Here is a 20,530-nt window from a genome sequence, read left to right as displayed (position 1 = left end):
TACAATTTTATTACCCTATATAGTACAGACTAGTATGGATGAAAAAGCACAGAGCTAAACGGAACGCAGCTGGGCCAAACTTATGGCGACTCCTCGTGGCAACAAAGTTCATTCTGGCCTTATAAGCCTGCATGATCGCTGATCAGGAGCAGCTGGGCAGGAGCTGCGCAGGTGGAATCACTCTCTGACGTCATCTGGGAAAGTGGGTCAACCATGCCCCCTGCAGGGCGAGAGAGAGAGAGACACACGGAGCAGCAGAGAATACAAACATAGGTAACGTATAGAATGTGGAGTGTGGATCGTTACACAAATGTTTATATGCAAAAGTAACCAACAGCTGTAGCTTTTTGTTCTCACCGTGTATATTAATAAAACCCTGTCCTGTGCTTCCATAAAAGGTACACCTGGACTTCAGGGTCTGGAATGCCTTGCCAGTGTCTCGCATCACAGAAGAACTGCTTTGAACTGTGGCACGATGCGCTTTGAGGTATTCAATAAATCTACTCCAATTGGAGACAATTATAATCCTTTTGTATGGTTTTATTTGAATGGGGAAATATATTAATGTGTAGGTAAAATAAAATGTAAATAAAATGAAATGGGTTTTAATAATTTGTTACCTAAGAAATCTCAAAAGGCACAGTTGGTGCCAAAATGGGCCAAACTGTGCCTAGACATCTCTTTACTAAAACCTCTGTCATTTCACTCTGCTTCATTTCAGCAGCATCAGACTTTGCACAGCTCATGTCCACATGTTGTTACATGACCTGCATGGTTTTGTTGCAGCTTTATTGCCCATTAATAATAGAAGACCTACATTTATAATCAGATGTAAAAACAATAATGTTTCATAAACATCATCATGCCATACATGTAGCAGAGATCATCAACAATGTGGTTTACTGTCTCCGTTCAGAAAGATTAGATTCTACTTCTCCAGATGCTAGAGATTCAATGAATATTTCAGAGTTTATTAACAATTTTCAGGAGAAGAGCCAACATATTATTTTATTGCAAACAGAAACATAGCAGCTTAATAACATAACTGTCCCTACTTAGTTTGTAGAGTAAAAACAGAAACAGTTCTTCCAATTTTTTTAGATTAATAAAACATTTTAATAACAGATACAAGTTTTTATCCATTCATTCATTTCCAAAGCATATCCATGTGACTAAAATACTGGACAACAACAAACACACTGATGTTAAACTCAACAAGTGAAAGATTAAAAAAAATCTAAATAACACATGACGTAGCTGAAGAACTGCCCATACAGCTTGTTATTCTGCCCTGATAGGTGATGTGAAGTCAATAAAAGATGATGTAGTAACTGAACTCAGTAAAGAGATGAACCAGAGCAAAGTCATGAGGGTATTTTTAGATAACAAGTTGCTCTTGCTAATGTTGTACTGCTGCTTATTCTCTGTTGTGTCCTCCTCTCTTTATTCCTCCTCTTGTCAGTTACAGGGACAGTTTAATCTAAATTGGATGCACAAAACTGGAGATGTGATTCTAGGTGGAATTTTTCAAATCAACTTTTTTTCTACTGATCCTGACCTGACTTTTACCTCAAAGCCACAGCTGCCTACCTGTAACGGGTGAGTCTGACATTATCTGTAGTTGTGAAACGTGTACATTTGCAAAGTTACTGTATAAAGTATTTATGAAAAGTAAAAACAATATATATGTGTCAGTTTTAATGTTATAGGATTCAGACAGGCTCAGACCATGGCCTTTGCTATTGATGAGATCAACAGAAAGTCAAACCTGCTGCCTAATGTCACTCTTGGATACAGTCTGTATGATAACTGCTTCCAACTAGGAATTGGATTTTGTGCAGCTCTGGCCTTAGTCAGTGGTCAAGAAGAGCAAGTTACATTAGAGGAGAACTGTGTAGGAACTCCTCCAGTTCTAGGGATTGTGGGAGATTCTTTCTCTTCAACTTCTATAGCCATTTCTGCAGTTGTAGGTTTGTACAGAGTGCCTATGGTAAGTTTTTAAATCTTCCACTTCAATCATTATGGTGACTAATTCAATTCTATTATGTTATTTTTCCATTTAATGGAGATCTGATAGTTGAGTAATCAACCATATATATTTAAAAAAATATTACAAAAAATGTTTCTCACAAGAAGTGGTCTGCTCTCTTTGCAGGTGAGTTATTTTGCCACATGTTCCTGCCTGAGTGACAGAGAAAAGTTTCCATCTTTCTTTAGGACGATCCCGAGTGATGCTTTTCAGGTGAAAATCTATCTACAAAAAGAAAAGAGTGTGTCACCAGTCATGTTATATGTCTCATTGACAGAGTTGTGTGGTGTCAGATATAAAACACTTAAAGACAGTGATTAGTCTCTGATGAACCTGTTGAGCAGGATTTCTAGTAAAGATGATTCCAGCCTGTGCACTAATCCCTCTGCTCTGTGTCCACATAGGTGAATGCTATGATTCAGATTCTAAAACACTTTGGTTGGACTTGGGCAGGTCTGATCATCAGTGATGATGAGTATGGAATCCACGCTGCCCGATCCTTTCACTCTGATCTGGGTCCAGCTGGTGGAGGTTGTCTGGCTTACACAGAGATTTTGCCTCAGGGTGATGACCCTGCTGAACTCAGGAGAATAGTGGATGTGATGAGGAAATCTACAGCTCGGGTGGTGATTGTGTTTACACATAAGAGTCACATGATTAACCTCATGAAAGAGGTCAGTCCTGAAAAAGATGTGTTGCAAAAAAAAAAAAAAAAATTTGAAAAGAGATTACTAATATTTCACATTTACATAGTGAAAGCTGCTTCTGTTTGACAGCAAGTTTTTTGACCAGGATAAATTAAATTTGCATGTAATAGTTTGTAAAGGTTTGTGTGTGACTTCAACTGTGGAAACTAGATTATACTTTACTGGTGTGAAAGTATGAATTCGTATACATGTGATACTACAATGTACAGGTGGTGAGGCAGAATGTGACAGGCCTGCAGTGGATGGCCAGTGAAGCCTGGACATCAGTTGCTGTGCTCCAGACTCCTCACCTCATGCCGTACCTGGGTGGAACACTGGGCATCGCCATCCGTCGAGGAGAAATACCAGGACTCAGAGACTTCCTGTTACAAATACGTCCTGACCTACATCACAACTACACAGATGGAAACAGCCTGGTGAGAATTTCCCTCTGACTTGCGAAAATAATAAACTGGCATTCATTTAAAAATTAACTGTATTGCAGGTGAATCAGTTTTGGGAACACACATTTCAGTGTAGATTTGCACCACCTCCAGCAGGTTGGGTGGAAGCTGAAGGAGAATTATGCACTGGACAGGAAGTTATAGAGAATGTGGAGACTGAATTGATGGATGTTTCAAACCTCAGACCAGAGTATAATGTGTATAAGGCTGTGTACGCTCTGGCGTATGCTCTTGATGACATGCTGCAGTGTGAGCCAGGGAGAGGACCTTTCAGCAACAACACCTGTGCTCATTTACAAAGACTGGAGCCATGGCAGGTGAGATATCAGTTTGCACTCAACTCTACATTTCACTTAATCCTTTGCATTTCTGTAAGATTTGAATGAAGTGTAATAATTTAATACATTAACGAATTAAAGCATGTCACTTTCCATATAGAGCAAGCAGTGTATTGTGATATATGCACAAAGTGTATATAATATATACATAATATATATATATATATATATATATATATATACACACACACACACACTGTGTTCACAAACGTGGCCAGCTTTGGCAAAACTGGGAACAGCTAGAACCAGAAGTTATTGTTGAAGTTATTTGCAATGTCCAACACATATAAATCGGATATTATTTGAAGAAGATGTGGTCATTTGAATGTAGGCACTCCTCAGACTGCTTTAGGAAGAATTTTGCCCTCAAATATTTACACCTTCTGGCAGCCAAGAGACAGAATTATCACATTTACATAGAACAACCCCTTCCTGGTTGTTGTGAGCTACACTGCTGGTGGCTTATTCTGTTATCATTTCTTGTCCTTACACTCAAGTAATCATATTTCCATCATCTGTTTTTGTTGTTCCATGAAAATGAAAAACAAAAGATACTATATATTCTTAAGAGAGAAGGATCAAACAGAGACACATATTTCTAATATCAAATCAAATGAAATACAATGAAGTGGCTCTCTGGTGTAGTGTGGATGGATCAGTCTGTTACTGAATGAGCTGATGATGTGCTAACTCTCAGCTAGTTGCTAAATCATTAGCATCACAGTCAATACTTCATACACATAGCTGTGTCATTCACAAATGATTCAAGCAGATCAGCACAGCCCTGGAGCTAGTGGATAACAACGCAGCCACATAACGTTATGAATTACAAAAAAATATTAAAAAACAAAATGTGTTTTAATCCCTGTATGTGACTTCGAATGAACACTAACGTTACATAGATTAACGACATTAATGAAAACTTTCCCCATAAGAAGACAGAGGGTTAATAAAAGGTTTGGGGTGCTGGCATAATGTCATCATGTCAAATTACTGTGTCTGTTCCTCAAGGTATTCAGTTATTCTCAAGCTCTCTTTGGCCGCTAAATAATCCATCTGTGTGTTGTTTTTGCAACAATGAAGTCTGCTAGCGTTCATCCTAACGTGTTAGCATGAAGATCGCTAGCTTAAAATGCTAACGAGTCCACTCCCATAGCAGAAGTGAGATCTGTGTCTGTCTCCGTCCTTGTTAAGAAGTACAGCCACAATTTAGTCCTGCTGTTTTTCCTTGTCCATCTTCCTTCAACAGGGAACACACACACACTCACTCACTGCAGCAGTAGCTGCCTCTGCTGCATATTAAGTAGCCATGTGTTTTTTCTGCGTGCCGAGATATGCTGAGAGTTGTTGTTTATTAGTGTTGCTAGGCAGCAGACATTTAACTGGCAGCACAAGTTAAATATTTTGGTTGTACGCCCTCTGATGTTGCGGCGAATACTTCTACGAACAATGTAGTGAATATGAAAGCTTCCTTGTGTGTGCCATCTGTGGAGCACCGCGCCACTTCACACACGATGTAAACAAGGCTTTACTAGGAATCACAGCGATCAAACATCCCTAATTCATAAAGAAAATGTATGGTTTTAAGACCCACAATACGACTTGAAGCATGTAGTGGCTTCTTCGAAACTTCAACTTTTCCAAATGAATTTCATTATATAAGTTGATGAATAGGCTTAATTCCGAAGTAAACGAAGTAAATCCCATTCTTCTTTTATTTTCATTCCTCAGCACTGGTAACAGCTGGGGCCAGAGGCAGAGGTTTTCAAGGTGTCAGTTGGTTATCATTAACAAATCCTCTCAAATTTGGCACAAACACTCTTTCCTTCCTTTCAACATGCATATGTTATCTGAGAAACTTGTGAATCTGTTGGTCAGCTGAGGCAAACAACTGCTGAACAGGCAGTAATTGTTGTTTTTGTTCTTGTTTTATTTTTGTGTCTGATTCTCATGTCAAAGCTTGTTCATTACTTGGAAAAAGTCAACTTCACAACAACATTTGGTGATCGAGTGTCATTTGATGAGAACGGTGATACCATACCTGTATATGACATTATGAATTTGGTGTGGCTCCCTGATGGAAGAACTACAGTTCAGAGAGTGGGTGAGGTTAAGAGGTCAGCCTTCAAAGGTGAAGAACTCACACTGGATGAAGACAAAATCTTCTGGAACTTTGAATCCAAACAGGTAACTTCTTAATTTTAAATACAACCATTTATTTCCCCCATTCAATGGCCTAGAGTCAAACTATACCTTTGAGTCCACAGAGGTTTGCTATGGTCCATCTATTGCGAGAGATGTCATCCAATTAATTAAATATAATTAATTTAATAATTAAACTTAATTAAAGACGGCATAAAGAGGGAATAGCCCAAATCCATTGTAGTGGTGTATAGAGACAAAAATAATATAATTGTGTCCATGTCCAAATATTTATGGACTGTACATATATATATATACAGTGCCTTGTAAAAGTATCCGGCCACTTTGAACTTTTCAACTTTTTGCCACATTTGAGGCTTCAAACATAAAGATATAAAATTGAAATTTATTGTCAAGAATCAACAACAAGTGGGACACAATCGTGAAGTGGAACCAAATTCATTGGATAATTTAAACTTTTTTAACAAATAAAAAACTGAAAAGTGGGGCGTGCAATATTATTCGGCCCCCTTGCGTTAATACTTTGTAGCGCCACCGTTTGCTGCAATTACAGCTGCAAGTCGCTTGGGATATGTCTCTATCAGTTTTGCACATCGAGAGACTGGAATTCTTGCCCATTCTTCCTTGAAAAACAGCTCGAGCTCAGTGAGGTTGGATGGAGAGCGTTTGTGAACAGCAGTCTTCAGCTCTTTCCACAGATTCTCGATTGGATTCAGGTCTGGACTTTGACTGGGCCATTCTAACACCTGGATATGTTTATTTGTGAACCATTCCATTGTAGATTTGGCTTTATGTTTAGGATCATTGTCCTGTTGGAAGATAAATCTCTGTCCCAGTCTCAGGTCTTTTGCAGACTCCAACAGGTTTTCTTCCAGAATGGTCCTGTATTTGGCTCCATCCATCTTCCCATCAATTTTAACCATCTTCCCTGTCCCTGCTGAAGAAAAGCAGGCCCAAACCATGATGCTGCCGCCACCATGTTTGACAGTGGGGATGGTGTGTTCAGGGTGATGAGCTGTGTTGCTTTTACGCCAAACATATCGTTTTGCATTGTGGCCAAAAAGTTCAATTTTGGTTTCATCTGACCAGAGCACCTTCTTCCACTCTCAGAGATGCTCTGATTAATTGACTGAGTTTGGTTTGTCTCCCAGGTGGCTTGTGGCAAACATTAAACGAGACTTTTTATGGATTTCTTTGAGAAATGGCTTTCTTCTTGCCACTCTTCCATAAAGGCCAGATTTGTGCAGTGTACGACTGATTGTTGTCCTATGGACAGACTCTCCCACCTCAACTGTAGATCTCTGCAGTTCATCCAGAGTGATCATGGGCCTCTTGGCTGCATCTCTGATCAGTCTTCTCTTTGTTTGAGATGAAAGTTTGGAGGGACGGCCGGGTCTTGGTAGATTTGCAGTGGTCTGATACTCCTTCCATTTCAATATGATTGCTTGAACAGTGCTCCTTGCAATGTTTAAAGCTTGGGAAATCTTTTTGTATCCAAATCCAGCTTTAAACTTCTCCACAACAGTATCTCTGACCTGCCTGGTGTGTTCCTTGGTCTTCATGATGCTCTCTGCGCTTTAAACAGAATCCTGAGACTATCACAGAGCAGGTGCATTTATACAGAGACCTGATTACACACAGGTGGATTCTATTTATCATCATCAGTCATTTAGGACAACATTGGATCATTCAGAGATCCTCACTGAACTTCTGGAGTGAGTTTGCTACACTGAAAGTAAAGGGGCTGAATAATATTGCACGCCCCACATTTCAGTTTTTTATTTGTTAAAAAAGTATAAATTATCCAATGAATTTGGTTCCACTTCACGATTGTGTCCCACTTGTTGTTGATTCTTGAAAAAAAAATTCAATTTTATAACTTTATGTTTGAAGCCTCAAATGTGGCAAAAGGTTGAAAAGTTCAAGGGGGCCGGATACTTTCACAAGGCACTGTATATATGTACATATAAGAACATACAAATGGGGCTGATCTCCTGGTGAGAAACCACTGCTTTTGTCGGGTGTTTGAACACAAAATCACAAAGACGCACATTTTTGTGAATGGAACCTTTTTCTTGGATGCTCAAATCAAAATCCATAGCAACACTCTGTGGACACAGGACATGGAATAGTATAAAGAGACATATATAGGATAGAATAAGAGAATATTTATTCAGTATTTCTCCACACAGCCTCCTCGGTCAGTGTGCAGTGACAGTTGTCCTCCAGGTACCCGCATGGCCAGAAAGAAGGGGGAACCTGAGTGTTGTTTTGACTGTGTCCCTTGTTCTGAGGGAAAGATCAGCAATACAACTGGTGAGTGTAATCTTTTAAACACCACAGTTCAGAGATGTTGTATAAACATGTATCTCATCACCCTCTTTTCTCAGATTCCATGGAGTGCACCAGTTGTCCAGAAGATTTCTGGTCCAGCCCCCAGCGTGACCACTGTGTTCCTAAGAAAACAGAGTTCCTCTCCTACCATGAGCCTCTGGGTATCTGCTTGACAACCACTTCACTGTTGGGCACATGTATCTCTGCTGTTGTTCTGGGCATCTTCATCCATCATCACAGCACACCTATAGTTCGTGCCAACAATTCAGAACTCAGTTTTCTTCTCTTGGTGTCGCTGAAGTTGTGTTTCCTCTGCTCGTTGCTCTTCATTGGACGACCCAGATTATGGACTTGTCAACTAAGACATGCAGCATTTGGCATCAGCTTTGTGCTTTGTGTCTCATGTATCCTGGTGAAAACCATGGTGGTTCTGGCTGTGTTCAGGGCCTCCAAACCAAGAGGTGAGTCCAGTCTGAAGTGGTTTGGTGCTGTGCAGCAGAGAGGAACAGTTCTGGTTCTGACTTCTGTTCAAGCAGCAATCTGCACTGCCTGGCTTGTCTCTGCTTCACCAGTGCCTCATAAAAACACCCAGTATCACAGTGACAAGATAGTTTATGAGTGTGCAGTTGGGTCCACAGTTGGTTTTGCAGTTTTACTTGGTTATATTGGTTTACTGGCCATCCTCAGTTGTTTGTTAGCTTTTCTAGCAAGGAATCTTCCAGACAGTTTCAATGAGGCCAAACTCATCACTTTCAGCATGTTGATCTTCTGTGCAGTGTGGGTGGCCTTTGTCCCTGCTTACATCAACTCTCCAGGCAAATATGCTGATGCTGTGGAGGTTTTTGCCATCCTAGCTTCCAGTTTTGGCCTCTTGGTGGCGCTGTTTGGACCTAAATGTTATATAATCCTTGTGAGACCAGAAAGAAACACAAAGAAAGCCATCATGGGTCGTGGGACTATAGAGTAAAATGGTTAACACCCCTGTTGCACTCTCTGATGCTCTGTATTTTAGAATTGTGTTGAAATTACTAGATCACAATGTATACAATAAAGATGTTGATAAGAAATATTTCAAATTATGTTGTTTATTTTTTTCTAACCACTGATTATTCCAGTGTTGGGAGGTAAGGTCATTTTACACAATTTTATTTTACAAAAATACAACAAGGGCAACATTTATCACAACTCACCTTGTGCTGTTCCTGTTGAACCAATTCTGCCAAGTCTCTTTCTCTTCAACAACAGGGCCCCAAACCATGGTCACCTCTGCTTTGGCTAAATGCTAACATTAAACCCAATAAAGAGTCTCTTACTTTTAATATTTAGTAAATTATTGCATGGTACGTTATCAAGGTCAGGGTGGCAATTACACAGGGATGGCAGCTGGCTCCTCAGCAGAATCCTCTAGGACAGGTCATCAGGATTGGCATTGTGGGACCCCAGATGGTTGGAAAAGGCGAAGCATAACCAGGTGAAGAAGAGGAACCAGTGGACCTGGTGAGAGTTCTATGTCTTGGAGGTGCAGATTTTTGGGGGCAGTCCAAACCATGAAAGGTTCCTTGGTGCCCTCAAACCAATGTCCCAATTCCTCTAGGGAAGTGGTTCCGAGATTCATGAAACAGGACGTGATGTCCGTTATGCCAATAGATGGTTGTGACAAAAGTAAACAACAGTTGTAGCTTTTTGTTCTCAAAGTATATGAATAAAAACTTGTCCTGTGCTTCTATAAAGGGTAATCCTGGACTTCAGGGTCTGGAAAGCCTTGCCAGAGACAGGGGATCACTTGAGGCTTACTTTGGACCTGGTGAGGGCTGTGAGAAGAACAGTCACTGTGCTGTAGTTAAGGATGAAACTGATAAAAGTTGGCAAACCCCAGGAAGCGTTGCAGTTGCAGTGTTGTTTGTTTGCTTTTCTAGTAAGGAATCTTCCAGACAGTATCAAGAGGCCAAGATCACATTCAGCATGTTGATCTTCTGTGCAGTGTGGGTGGCCTTTATCCCTGCTCACATCAACTCACCAGGCAAATATGCAGATGCAGTGGAGGTTTTGCCATCTTAACCTCCAGTTTTGGCCTCTTTGTGTTGCTGTTTGGACCCAAATGTTATTGTAATGGTAAATTCAATTTCTCTGGCTCAGAGCTAGAACTGCCCATCACCCGTTACCTGCCCAGTACAGAATACCAGGTCCTTTGTGTATAGTGTATTGTATATTGTGTATTGTGTCTAGCCTGCACCTCCCTGCAGCACCCGCAGGGAGCCAGCTCCCCGATACAATACAGTAGACAGAGGTGTGAAAGCACCGTCTGAAAAGGTAGGCACTTTGTCTATTGGAGGAATGTTAAAGAGAAGTTGCTCAAGTATGTGTTGAGTGCTCACTGCTCGAGGTCTTTCTCCAGCAAGGATCACTCCTGTGAAGAATTTCCGCAACAGTAATCATTTTGAGACTGGGGATGCACCAATCCGATTTTTTCACCCTTGATACCGATATCTTGAAGTTTAGAATCGGCCGATTTCCGATCTGATTCTGATAAAGAAAAGCAGCGCAGAATTTTGGTAACAAACGATATGTCTGATTGTGTGGAAAAGACTGGGATCATTCTTTTGGGAAAGGCAATGTACTGAATTACTTATTTTTTTAATAACTGTGCACCAGTACATCAATCTGATATAAACCAATAGCTTCACAAATGTTATGAGAGCAGCTGGGTCCTTTAACCCATTGACGCCGGGAAAGCATTGCCGCATTTCTACCATTAGAACCGAGGGCGCTGCTGTGTTCTAACATTGAAGCCGGGAAAGCGGATATGTCAATTACGGTGTACTTGTAAAGATTTCTCGTCACAATTAATTGAAATGGCTTGGAGCAAACATGGAGAACTTGGACAACGAAGACATTTCAGAGGGGAGTGATTGTGAGGAGTTTCTCGGCGCTGATGACATCCTTGCTAAAAACTTTGAAAGCGCTGAACCGATTGACCGGGATTTATGGTTACTGCATATGTTCGAAGATGACGAGGTCGAAGATACCGATGAGGAGTTTGAGGGTTTCCAAAGTGACTGGAAGACGGATAATTTCCACCGTAATCGACTGAGTGTTTTTAACGGCACACCAGGGGTGAAAGTGGATTTACTAGCAGGTGCCACAAGGCTGCAGGCATTCAATCATATTTTTACGGAGGAACTTTGGGCGCATCTTGTTACTGAGACAAATAATTACAGTGACCAGGTTCAACAAGCTCCATCAAAAGCAAAGACGGCAAGGTGGGTTAGGGTTACTGTAGAGCACTTAAACTCTTCTGCAAGGCTGGAAACAGAAAGCTCCACCTCAGCCTGGGTATTAGCCCAAACTGAAGGCACCACATCTTCATCCTGCAAGGGAGCATGGTCTTATTGATATTCTCAAGGCTGCATATGGTGCCCTGCTTGAGCTGGTCTGTACCCTTGAGGGTGGCATGGTACCAGCGTCCAAGACTCTTAACTGGCTTCTCTGAAATGGTGATAGAAATGGTCCTGGACTCGGCTTTATTTCCATCCTGGCCCGCTGGATGTTCTCCTGCAGCTTGTTCAGCGGCCGCCTAGTACACGCCTTGGTTGTTGTGAGGATGATCATATCGTCCATGAAGGCCCTGATGGGAGCCAGACAAAGACCAGGTTTGAGCTTCTGCCCTTATACTACCCACCGAGAGGCCCAGAGATGATGACCTCCATAGCCATTGTTAAGGCTAGGGGTGAGATGGTACGTCCTGCCATTATTCTTCGATTATATTTCTAATCGTTGCCATGCTGTGGTATACTCGTCAATTGTCAGGCATAGCTATATGTCTTGGAAATAGGATTTGATGAGGCCGGTGATTGGTTCTGGAATGCTGAAATAGTCCAGTTATTAAAGCTATCAGCACAGGACCAAAGACCGGGCCTCCTGTTATTGTTTTCCACATTTGTTCCAAGGCTAAAAAACACTCCGTAGTATCTTAGCAGTAAAGCTGTTTGTGGTGTGCTTGACTGACCATGAACTCATTCTGCAGTCAATGCAATATCTGAGTTCTTTTCACAGAAGACAGTGTACCAGTAGCTGCATTTGCACTTTTGACAGGAACGAGGAACCTTTCAAGGTTCAGGTAGTTTAATGGTTTCTGTGGGGAACTTTGTTCTACAATAGCAACAACCACATACAATCTTAACCTGTCAATAACATAAATACAATCCCAAATTCAAATACATTTATAGGGAGTCTTAAAAGGCAGCAGGGCCTTTTTTTCTGCATTGTATCTGTGGTGAGATGGAAGCGACAAACGCTCACTGTGCTAGGCTAATTTCCCATGGATTAAAGTTTAAAACATGTCCTGCAGATTTAACTCAATTACTAATTTGGTTTAGATTTTACAACAAACACACTGATGAAAAACTCAGTGAAAGATTAAAAAAAATGTAAATAACACATGACGTTGCTGAGGACCTGTTATTCTGCCCTGATAGGTGATGTGAAGTCAATAAAAGATGATGTAGTAACTGAACTCAGTAAAGAGATGAACCAGAGCAAAGTCATGAGGGTATTTTTAGATAACAAGTTGCTCTTGCTAATGTTGTACTGCTGCTTATTCTCTGTTGTGTCCTCCTCTCTTTATTCCCCCTCTTGTCAGTTACAGGGACAGTTTAATCTAAATTGGATGCACAAAACTGGAGATGTGATTCTAGGTGGAATTTTTGCAATCAACTTCTTTTCTACTGATCCTGACCTGACTTTTACCTCAGAGCCACAGCTGCCTACCTGTCACGGGTGAGTCTGACAGTATCCATAATTGTAAAACATGTACTTTTACATATGTATAAATATTTATGAAAAGTAAAAACAATATATTTGTGCTAGTTTTAATATTATAGGATTCAGACAGGCTCAGACCATGGCATTTGCTATTGATGAGATCAACAAAAAGTCAAACCTGCTGCCTAATGTGACTCTGGGATACAGTCTGTATGATAACTGCTTCCAGCTAGGAATTGGATTTTGTGCAGCACTGACCTTAGTCAGTGGTCAAGAAGAGCAAGTTACATTAGAGGAGAACTGTGTAGGAACTCCTCCAGTCCTAGGGATTGTGGGAGATTCTTTCTCTTCAAATTCTATAGCCATTTCTGCAGTCTTAGGTTTGTACAGAGTGCCTATGGTAAGTTTTTAAATCTTCCACTTCAATCATTATGGTGACTAATTCAATTCTATAATGTTATTTTTCCATTTAATGGAGATCTGATAGTTGAGTAATCAACCATATATATTTAAAAAAATATTACAAAAAATGTTTCTCACAAGAAGTGCTCTGCTCTCTTTGCAGGTGAGTTATTTTGCCACATGTTCCTGTCTGAGTGACCGAGAAAAGTTTCCATCTTTCTTTAGGACGATCCCAAGTGATGCTTTTCAGGTGAAAATCTATCTACAAAAAGAAAAGAGTGTGTCACCAGTCATGTTATATGTCTCATTGACAGAGTTGTGTGGTGTCAGATATTCAAGTCTTTGATGAACCTGTTGAACAGGATTTCTAGTAAAGATGATTCCAGCCTGTGCACTAATACCTCTGCTCTGTGTCCACATAGGTGAATACTATGATTCAGATTCTAAAACACTTTGGTTGGACTTGGGCAGGTCTGATCATCAGTGATGATGAGTATGGAGTCCACGCTGCCCGATCCTTTCACTCTGATCTGGGTCCAGCTGGTGGAGGTTGTCTGGCTTACACAGAGATTTTGTCTCAGGGTTATGATCCTGCTGAACTCAGGAGAATAGTGGATGTGATGAGGAAATCTACAGCTCGGGTGGTGATTGTGTTTGCACATAAGAGTCACATGATTAACCTCATGAAAGAGGTCAGTCCTGAAAAAGATGTTTTGCAAAAAACATTTAGCTTTTTGAAAAGAGATTACTTATATTTCAAATGTGGAAACTATATTATACTTTACTGGTGTGAAAGTATGAATTCATAGACATCTGATACTACAATGTACAGGTGGTGAGGCAGAATGTGACAGGCCTGCAGTGGATGGCCAGTGAAGCCTGGACATCAGTTGCTGTGCTCCAGACTCCTCACCTCATGCCGTACCTGGGTGGAACACTGGGCATCGCCATCCGTCGAGGAGAAATACCAGGACTCAGAGACTTCCTGTTACAAATACGTCCTGATCTTCATCACAACAACACAGATGGAAACAGCCTGGTGAGAATTTCACTCTGATTTGAGAAAATAATAAACTGGCATTCATTTAAAAATGAACTTTATTGCAGGTGAATCAGTTTTGGGAACACACATTTCAGTGTAAATTTGCACCACCTCCAGCAGGTTGGGTGGAAGCTGGAGGAGAATTATGTACTGGACAGGAAGTTATAGAGAATTTGGAGAATGAATTGGTGGATGTTTCAAACCTCAGACCAGAGTATAATGTGTATAAGGCTGTGTACGCTCTGGCGTATGCTCTTGATGACATGCTGCAGTGTGAGCCAGGGAGAGGACCTTTCAGCAACAACACCTGTGCTCATTTACAAAGACTGGAGCCATGGCAGGTGAGATATCAGTTCACACTCGACTCTAAATTTCACTCAATCCTTTGCATTTCTGTAAGATTTGAATGAAGTGTAGTAACTTAATACATTAAAGAATTAAAGCATCTCACTTTCCATATAGAGCAAGCAGTGTATTGTAATATCAGGTCAAAGTGTTAGTATATAATAGTCATGTCATGTGACTAAAAAGGAAATAATTTGATGGAAATTAATAATTATGTTTAAAAAAATTTTATCCTGCAATAAATAGTTGAATTTTTATTTCTCTGTACTGCTGCATGAACACACACACATACACACTGCAGCAGCTGCCTCTGCTGCATATTAAGTCGCCATGTGTTAGCAGTTGATAGGCCAAAGAAATAGCAAAAGCCCTGGAATGTGATATCACCACACCCTAAAGCAGGGCTATTCAACTAAAATTTCTGGAGGGCCAGCTCTTCTGAAGGCTGTCCAACCAGTGGGCCGGTCAACACCTGTACTACTATTTTGTGTTGCATGTACAGTAAACGGATACAAATAGTTACAAAATGTTATAAATTATTTAGCACTTATTTATTGAAATGGCTGCTAGTTTTGTGCTAAAACGGTAAATAACAAAACCACCAACATCCAGGTACAATGCAATTTGCGTATAGTGCAAAAAGGTCACAGTTACAGTAAAACCAACATTTTGGTATAACAGTCACAATTAACTCTTACACAATTAGAGGTAACAATATAAACAACATTAAGATACAATGGCCACAATAGGCTATTTTTGCAGGAATATAAGTACCAATAACAGTACCAATAATATTCAGGTACAACTGCTGCAGTTGGCTCTTAGTGCAAAATATTCTAGTACATACATAGATTGCCTACAATAACAGCTGTACTCGTATTTTCCAAAAAGGGTCACAAATTGTCACAAAGTGTCACAAAGTGCCAGAAATAGGTGAAGCTACATTTTTTTGGGCTTTTAAATGATACATTCATTATTTATGGGTTAATGGGCCGCGGGCTGGTCCAAATTGCTTGAAGGGCCGGATCTAGACCCCGGGACTTAAGTTGAATAGCCTTGCCCTAAAGCCTTGTTCATACTCGCCGTCCTCTGCCGTGCACGTGCCAAAAATGACGTCATATCCTGTGTCGGACGAATTTTTGTAACTTTTCAGGACATGGAAAAAAAGAGGGATTGCTTTGTGAAGAGCAAAAGATAAGCCCATGGAAAGAGTGGTGACTGAGGGGGAAAAGCCCTCCAGTGATTCTGGTAGATTATGGGATGTTTGTCCCAATACGTGAATAATTTTGAGACCAATGTAAGTGATATGCGGAGAGTTGTTGTTTACTAGTGTTGCTAAGCAACAGACGTTTAACCGGCAGCACAAGTCGAATATTTTGGTTGTACGCCCTCTGTAGTTGCGGCAAATACTTCTACGAACAACACAGTGAGTATGAAAGCCTCAGTGTGTGCGTCGTCTTAACTAGGCATCACAGCTATCAAACAACCCTAATTCAAATAGAAAGTTTATCGTTTTAATATGTAGTGGCTTCTTCGGAAAATACGAAAAATCCCTCATTTTGAAAAAAAACATTTTTTAAATTTTTTACTCTTTTTGCACTAAGCTGACTTGTGGACACGTTTGCCGTGACGGGCCACAAATATATTGTAACAAAAATATTTGAAAATGAAGTTCTTTATATACGTTGATGAATAGGCTAAATAGAAGTCAATTCCATTCTTCTTTTATTTTCATTCCTCAGCACTGGTAACAGCTGAGGCCAGAGGCACTGTTTTCAAGGTGTCAGTTGGTTATCATTAACAAATCCTCTCAAATTTGGCACAAACACTCTTTCCTTCCTTTCAACATGCATATGTTATCTGAGAAACTTGTGAATCTGTTGGTCAGCTGAGGCAAACAACTGCTGAACAGGCAGTAATTGTTGTTTTTGTTCTTGTTTTCTTTTGTGTCTGATTCTCATGTCAAAGCTTGTTCATTACTTGGAAAAAGTCAACTTCACAACAACATTTGGTGATCGAGTGTCATTTGATGAGAACGGTGATACCATACCTGTATATGACATTATGAATTTAGTGTGGCTCCCTGATGGAAGAACTACAGTTCAGAGAGTGGGTGAGGTTAAGAGGTCAGCCTTCAAAGGTGATGAACTCACACTGGATGAAGACAAAATCTTCTGGAACTTTGAATCCAAACAGGTAACTTCTTGATTTTATATACAACCATTTATTCCCCCCATTTAATGTCCTAGAGTCAAACTTTACATTTGAGTCCACAGAGGTTTGCTATGGTCCATCTAATGTGAGTCATCCACCCATGTGCATGATGGTACTTACAAGCCCTTCATGGACAAACCTACATTTCATAGCTGTGGACCAATGCTTAAGCTACATGTAACACAACACTTTCCTGTCTAGTTGGTGGGACCCTCTTGTTTTGGAACATCAAAGAACACAATTACATGGACATTGCTTGAAGTTATATATACAATAAATATTGGGACACAATTCTCTTCTTTTTGGCTCTATACACCACTACAATGGATTTGAAATGAAACAAAAAATGTGCTTTAACTGCACACTTTCTGCTTTAATTTGAGGGTATTTACATCCAAATCGACGGGGCAGGAATTACAATACTATCTATATGTGCCTCCCACTTATAGGGGACCAAAAGTAATGGGACAAACTAAAAAATCATAAATCAAACTTTCTTTGTTTAATACTTGGTTGCAAATCATTTGCAGTCAATTACAGCCTGAAGTCTGGAAGGCATAGACATCACCAGACGCTGGGTTTCATCCCTGGTGATGCTCTGTCAGGCCTCTACTGCAACGTTCTTCAGTTCCTGCTTGATCTTGGGGCATTTTCCCTTCAGTTTGGTCTTCAGCAAGTGAAATGCATGTTCAAATCAGATTCAGGTCAGGTGATTGACTTGGCCATTGCATAACATTCCACTTATTTGCCTTAAAAAAAACTCTTTGGTTGCTTTTGCAGTATGCTTTGGGTCATTGTCCATCTGCACTGTGAAGCACCGTCCACTGAGTTCTGAAGCATTTGGCTGAATATGAGCAGAAAATATTGCTGGAAACACTTTAGAATATATCCTGCTGCTTTTTCATCAGTTACATCATCAATAAATACAAGGGAACCTGTTCCATTGGCAGCCATACATGCCCACGCCATGACACTACCACCACCATGCTTCACTGATGAGGTGGTATGTTTTGGATCATGAGCAGTTCCTTTCCTTCTCCACGCTCTTCTCTTCCCATCACTGTGGTATAAGTTGATCTTGGTCTCATCTGTCCAGAGGATGTTCTTCCAGAATTATAACAGCTTTTTTTAGGTGTTGTTTGGCAAATTCTAATATTGTCTTTCTGTTTCTGAGGCTCAGTAATGGTTCACATCTTGTGGTGAACCCTCTGTATTCACTCTGGTGAAGTCTTCTTTTGATTGTTGACTTTGAAACACAAAGACCTACCTCCTGGAGAGTGTTTTTGATCTGGCCAACTGTTGTGAAGGGGTTTTTCTTTACCAGGGAAAGAATTCTTCTGTCGTCCACCACAGTGGTTTTCCATGGTCTTCCAGGTCTTTTGGTGTTGCTGAGCTCACCGGGGCATTCTTTCTTTTTAAGAATGTTCCAAACAGTTGATTTGGCCACACCTAATGTTTTTACAATTTCTCTGATGGGTTTGTTTTGATTGTTCATCCTAATGATGGCTTGCTTCACTGACAGTGACAGCTCTTTGGATCTCATATTGAGAGTTAACAGAAACAGATTCCAAATGCAAATGTCACTCCTGGAATCAACTCCAGAACTTTTACCTGCTTAATTGAAGATGAAATAATGAGGGAATAGCCCACACCTGTCCATGAAATAACTTTTCAGTCAATTGTCCCATTACTTTTGGTCCCCTAAAAAGTGGGAGGCACATATCGAAAGTGTTGTAATCAAGTAGTGGTGTATAGAGCCAAAAAGATGAGAATTGTGTCCATGTCCAAATATGTATGGACTGTATATATATATATATATAAGAACATACAAATGGGGCTGATCTACTGGTGAGAAACCACTGCTTTGGTCAGAACCTTTGTCATGGATGCTCAAATTAAAATCCATAGCAACACTCTGTGGACACAGGACATGGAAGAGTATGGAAAGACATACATAGGATAGAATAAGAGATATTAATATTTCTCACACAGCCTCCTCGGTCAGTGTGCAGTGAGAGTTGTCCTCCAGGTTCCCGCAAGGCCAGAAAGAAGGGGGAACCTGAGTGTTGTTTTGACTGTGTCCCTTGTTCTGAGGGAAAGATCAGCAATACAACTGGTGAGTGTAATCTTTTAAACACCACAGTTCAGAGATGTTGTATAAACACGTATCTCATCACCCTCTTTTCTCAGACTCCATGGAGTGCACCAGTTGTCCAGAAGATTTCTGGTCCAGCCCCCAGCGTGACCACTGTGTTCCTAAGAAAACAGAGTTCCTCTCCTACCATGAGCCTCTGGGTATCTGCTTGACAACCACCTCACTGTTGGGCACATGTATCTGTGTTGTTGTTCTGGGCATCTTCATCCATCATCACAGCACACCTATAGTTCGTGCCAACAATTCAGAACTCAGTTTTCTTCTCTTGGTGTCGCTGAAGTTCTGTTTCCTCTGCTCGTTGCTCTTCATTGGACGACCCAGATTATGGACTTGCCAACTAAGACATGCAGCATTTGGCATCAGCTTTGTGCTTTGTGTCTCATGTATCCTGGTAAAAACCATGGTGGTTCTGGCTGTGTTCAGGGCCTCCAAACCAGGAGGTGAGTCCAGTCTGAAGTGGTTTGGTGCTGTGCAGCAGAGAGGGACAGTTCTGGTTCTGACTTCTGTTCAAGCAGCAATCTGCACTGTCTGGCTTGCGTCTGCTTCACCAGTGCCTCATAAAAACACCCAGTATCACAGTGACAAGATAGTTTATGAGTGTGCAGTTGGGTCCACAGTTGGTTTTGCAGTTTTACTTGGTTATATTGGTTTACTGGCTGTCCTCAGTTGTTTGTTAGCTTTTCTAGCAAGGAATCTTCCAGACAGTTTCAATGAGGCCAAACTCATCACTTTCAGCATGTTGATCTTCTGTGCAGTGTGGGTGGCCTTTGTCCCTGCTTACATCAACTCTCCAGGCAAATATGCTGATGCAGTGGAGGTTTTTGCCATCCTAGCCTCCAGTTTTGGCCTTTTGGTGGCACTGTTTGGACCTAAATGTTATATAATCCTTGTGAGACCAGAAAGAAACACAAAAAAAGCCATCATGGGTCGTGGGACCACAAAGTAAAATGGTCACCCCTGTCGCGCTCTCTGGTGCTCTGTATTTTTGAATTGTGTTTAAATTACTACACAATACAGACAATAAAGATGTTGATAAGAAATACTTAAAATTATGGACTTTATTTTTTTCTAACCACTGATTATTCCAGTTTTGGGAGTTAAGGTAATTTTACATGATTACTTCTTTTACAGGGCCCCAAGTCCTCACCCACCAACTGCTTTGGCTAAATGCTAACACTAAACACAAAAAACAGTCTTTTACTTTCTATATTTAGTCAGATATTCCACGGTACGTTATCAACACACACACACACAACAAAAGAATAAAGTGAATACTTCCAAATTGTTACGTTTCCCTTTAAAGGGAAACAAAGACCTTTAAGAGTGGAGGACCCGGATGCAGACAGAACAACGGTAGGTAGTGATGCGAGTCTGACACCGGAGCTCCGATCCTTGCTTCAAACTCGAAGCTGTGCTCTCCTTGAACCGCTGATTCGAAGCTTGCTTTGGGGCAGAGCAAGTGACGTAATCGATGACGTATGAAGCAGCGACTGCTTCGGTCCCCGAATGAGCTTCACGAGCTATCGCGAGATTAGTTGTTGGCGTGAGACTTGCTTCGGGAGGCTTGTGCGCGCCAAAACACACCTAAAGGCACCCG

The 20,530-nt window shown here is 40.8% G+C and overlaps 3 protein-coding genes across 3 annotated transcripts in view; all 3 read left to right on the top strand.

Moving 5' to 3' along the window:
• Nucleotides 1-20,530, top strand: part of LOC310941034 (NACHT, LRR and PYD domains-containing protein 3-like) — a gene marked incomplete at both ends in the record, with an annotated part of 313,773 nt that overhangs the window by 109,621 nt on the left and 183,622 nt on the right. The window lies entirely within an intron of this gene.
• LOC310940547 (extracellular calcium-sensing receptor-like) lies at nt 1,349-8,981 on the top strand (the record flags this gene model as incomplete). The annotated part of the gene is made up of 10 exons (XM_083905536.1): nt 1,349-1,372; nt 1,463-1,599; nt 1,696-1,990; nt 2,156-2,242; nt 2,434-2,703; nt 2,946-3,152; nt 3,221-3,496; nt 5,477-5,704; nt 7,873-7,996; nt 8,071-8,981. The coding sequence occupies 10 exons, from the start codon at nt 1,349-1,351 to the stop codon at nt 8,979-8,981; spliced, it is 2,559 nt and encodes an 852-aa protein (XP_083761662.1).
• On the top strand, nt 10,883-19,879 carry LOC310940546 (extracellular calcium-sensing receptor-like; the record flags this gene model as incomplete). The annotated part of the gene is made up of 11 exons (XM_083905535.1): nt 10,883-11,066; nt 12,490-12,563; nt 12,654-12,790; nt 12,881-13,175; nt 13,341-13,427; nt 13,600-13,869; nt 14,010-14,216; nt 14,285-14,560; nt 16,533-16,760; nt 18,771-18,894; nt 18,969-19,879. The coding sequence occupies 11 exons, from the start codon at nt 10,883-10,885 to the stop codon at nt 19,877-19,879; spliced, it is 2,793 nt and encodes a 930-aa protein (XP_083761661.1).

Source organism: Microchirus variegatus (genome assembly GCF_963457635.1).
Source record: "Microchirus variegatus genome assembly, chromosome: 19".
Lineage (NCBI taxonomy): Eukaryota > Metazoa > Chordata > Actinopteri > Pleuronectiformes > Soleidae > Microchirus > Microchirus variegatus.
Note: the sequence above shows the minus strand (reverse complement) of the source record. Positions and strands in the feature narration are given on the sequence as shown.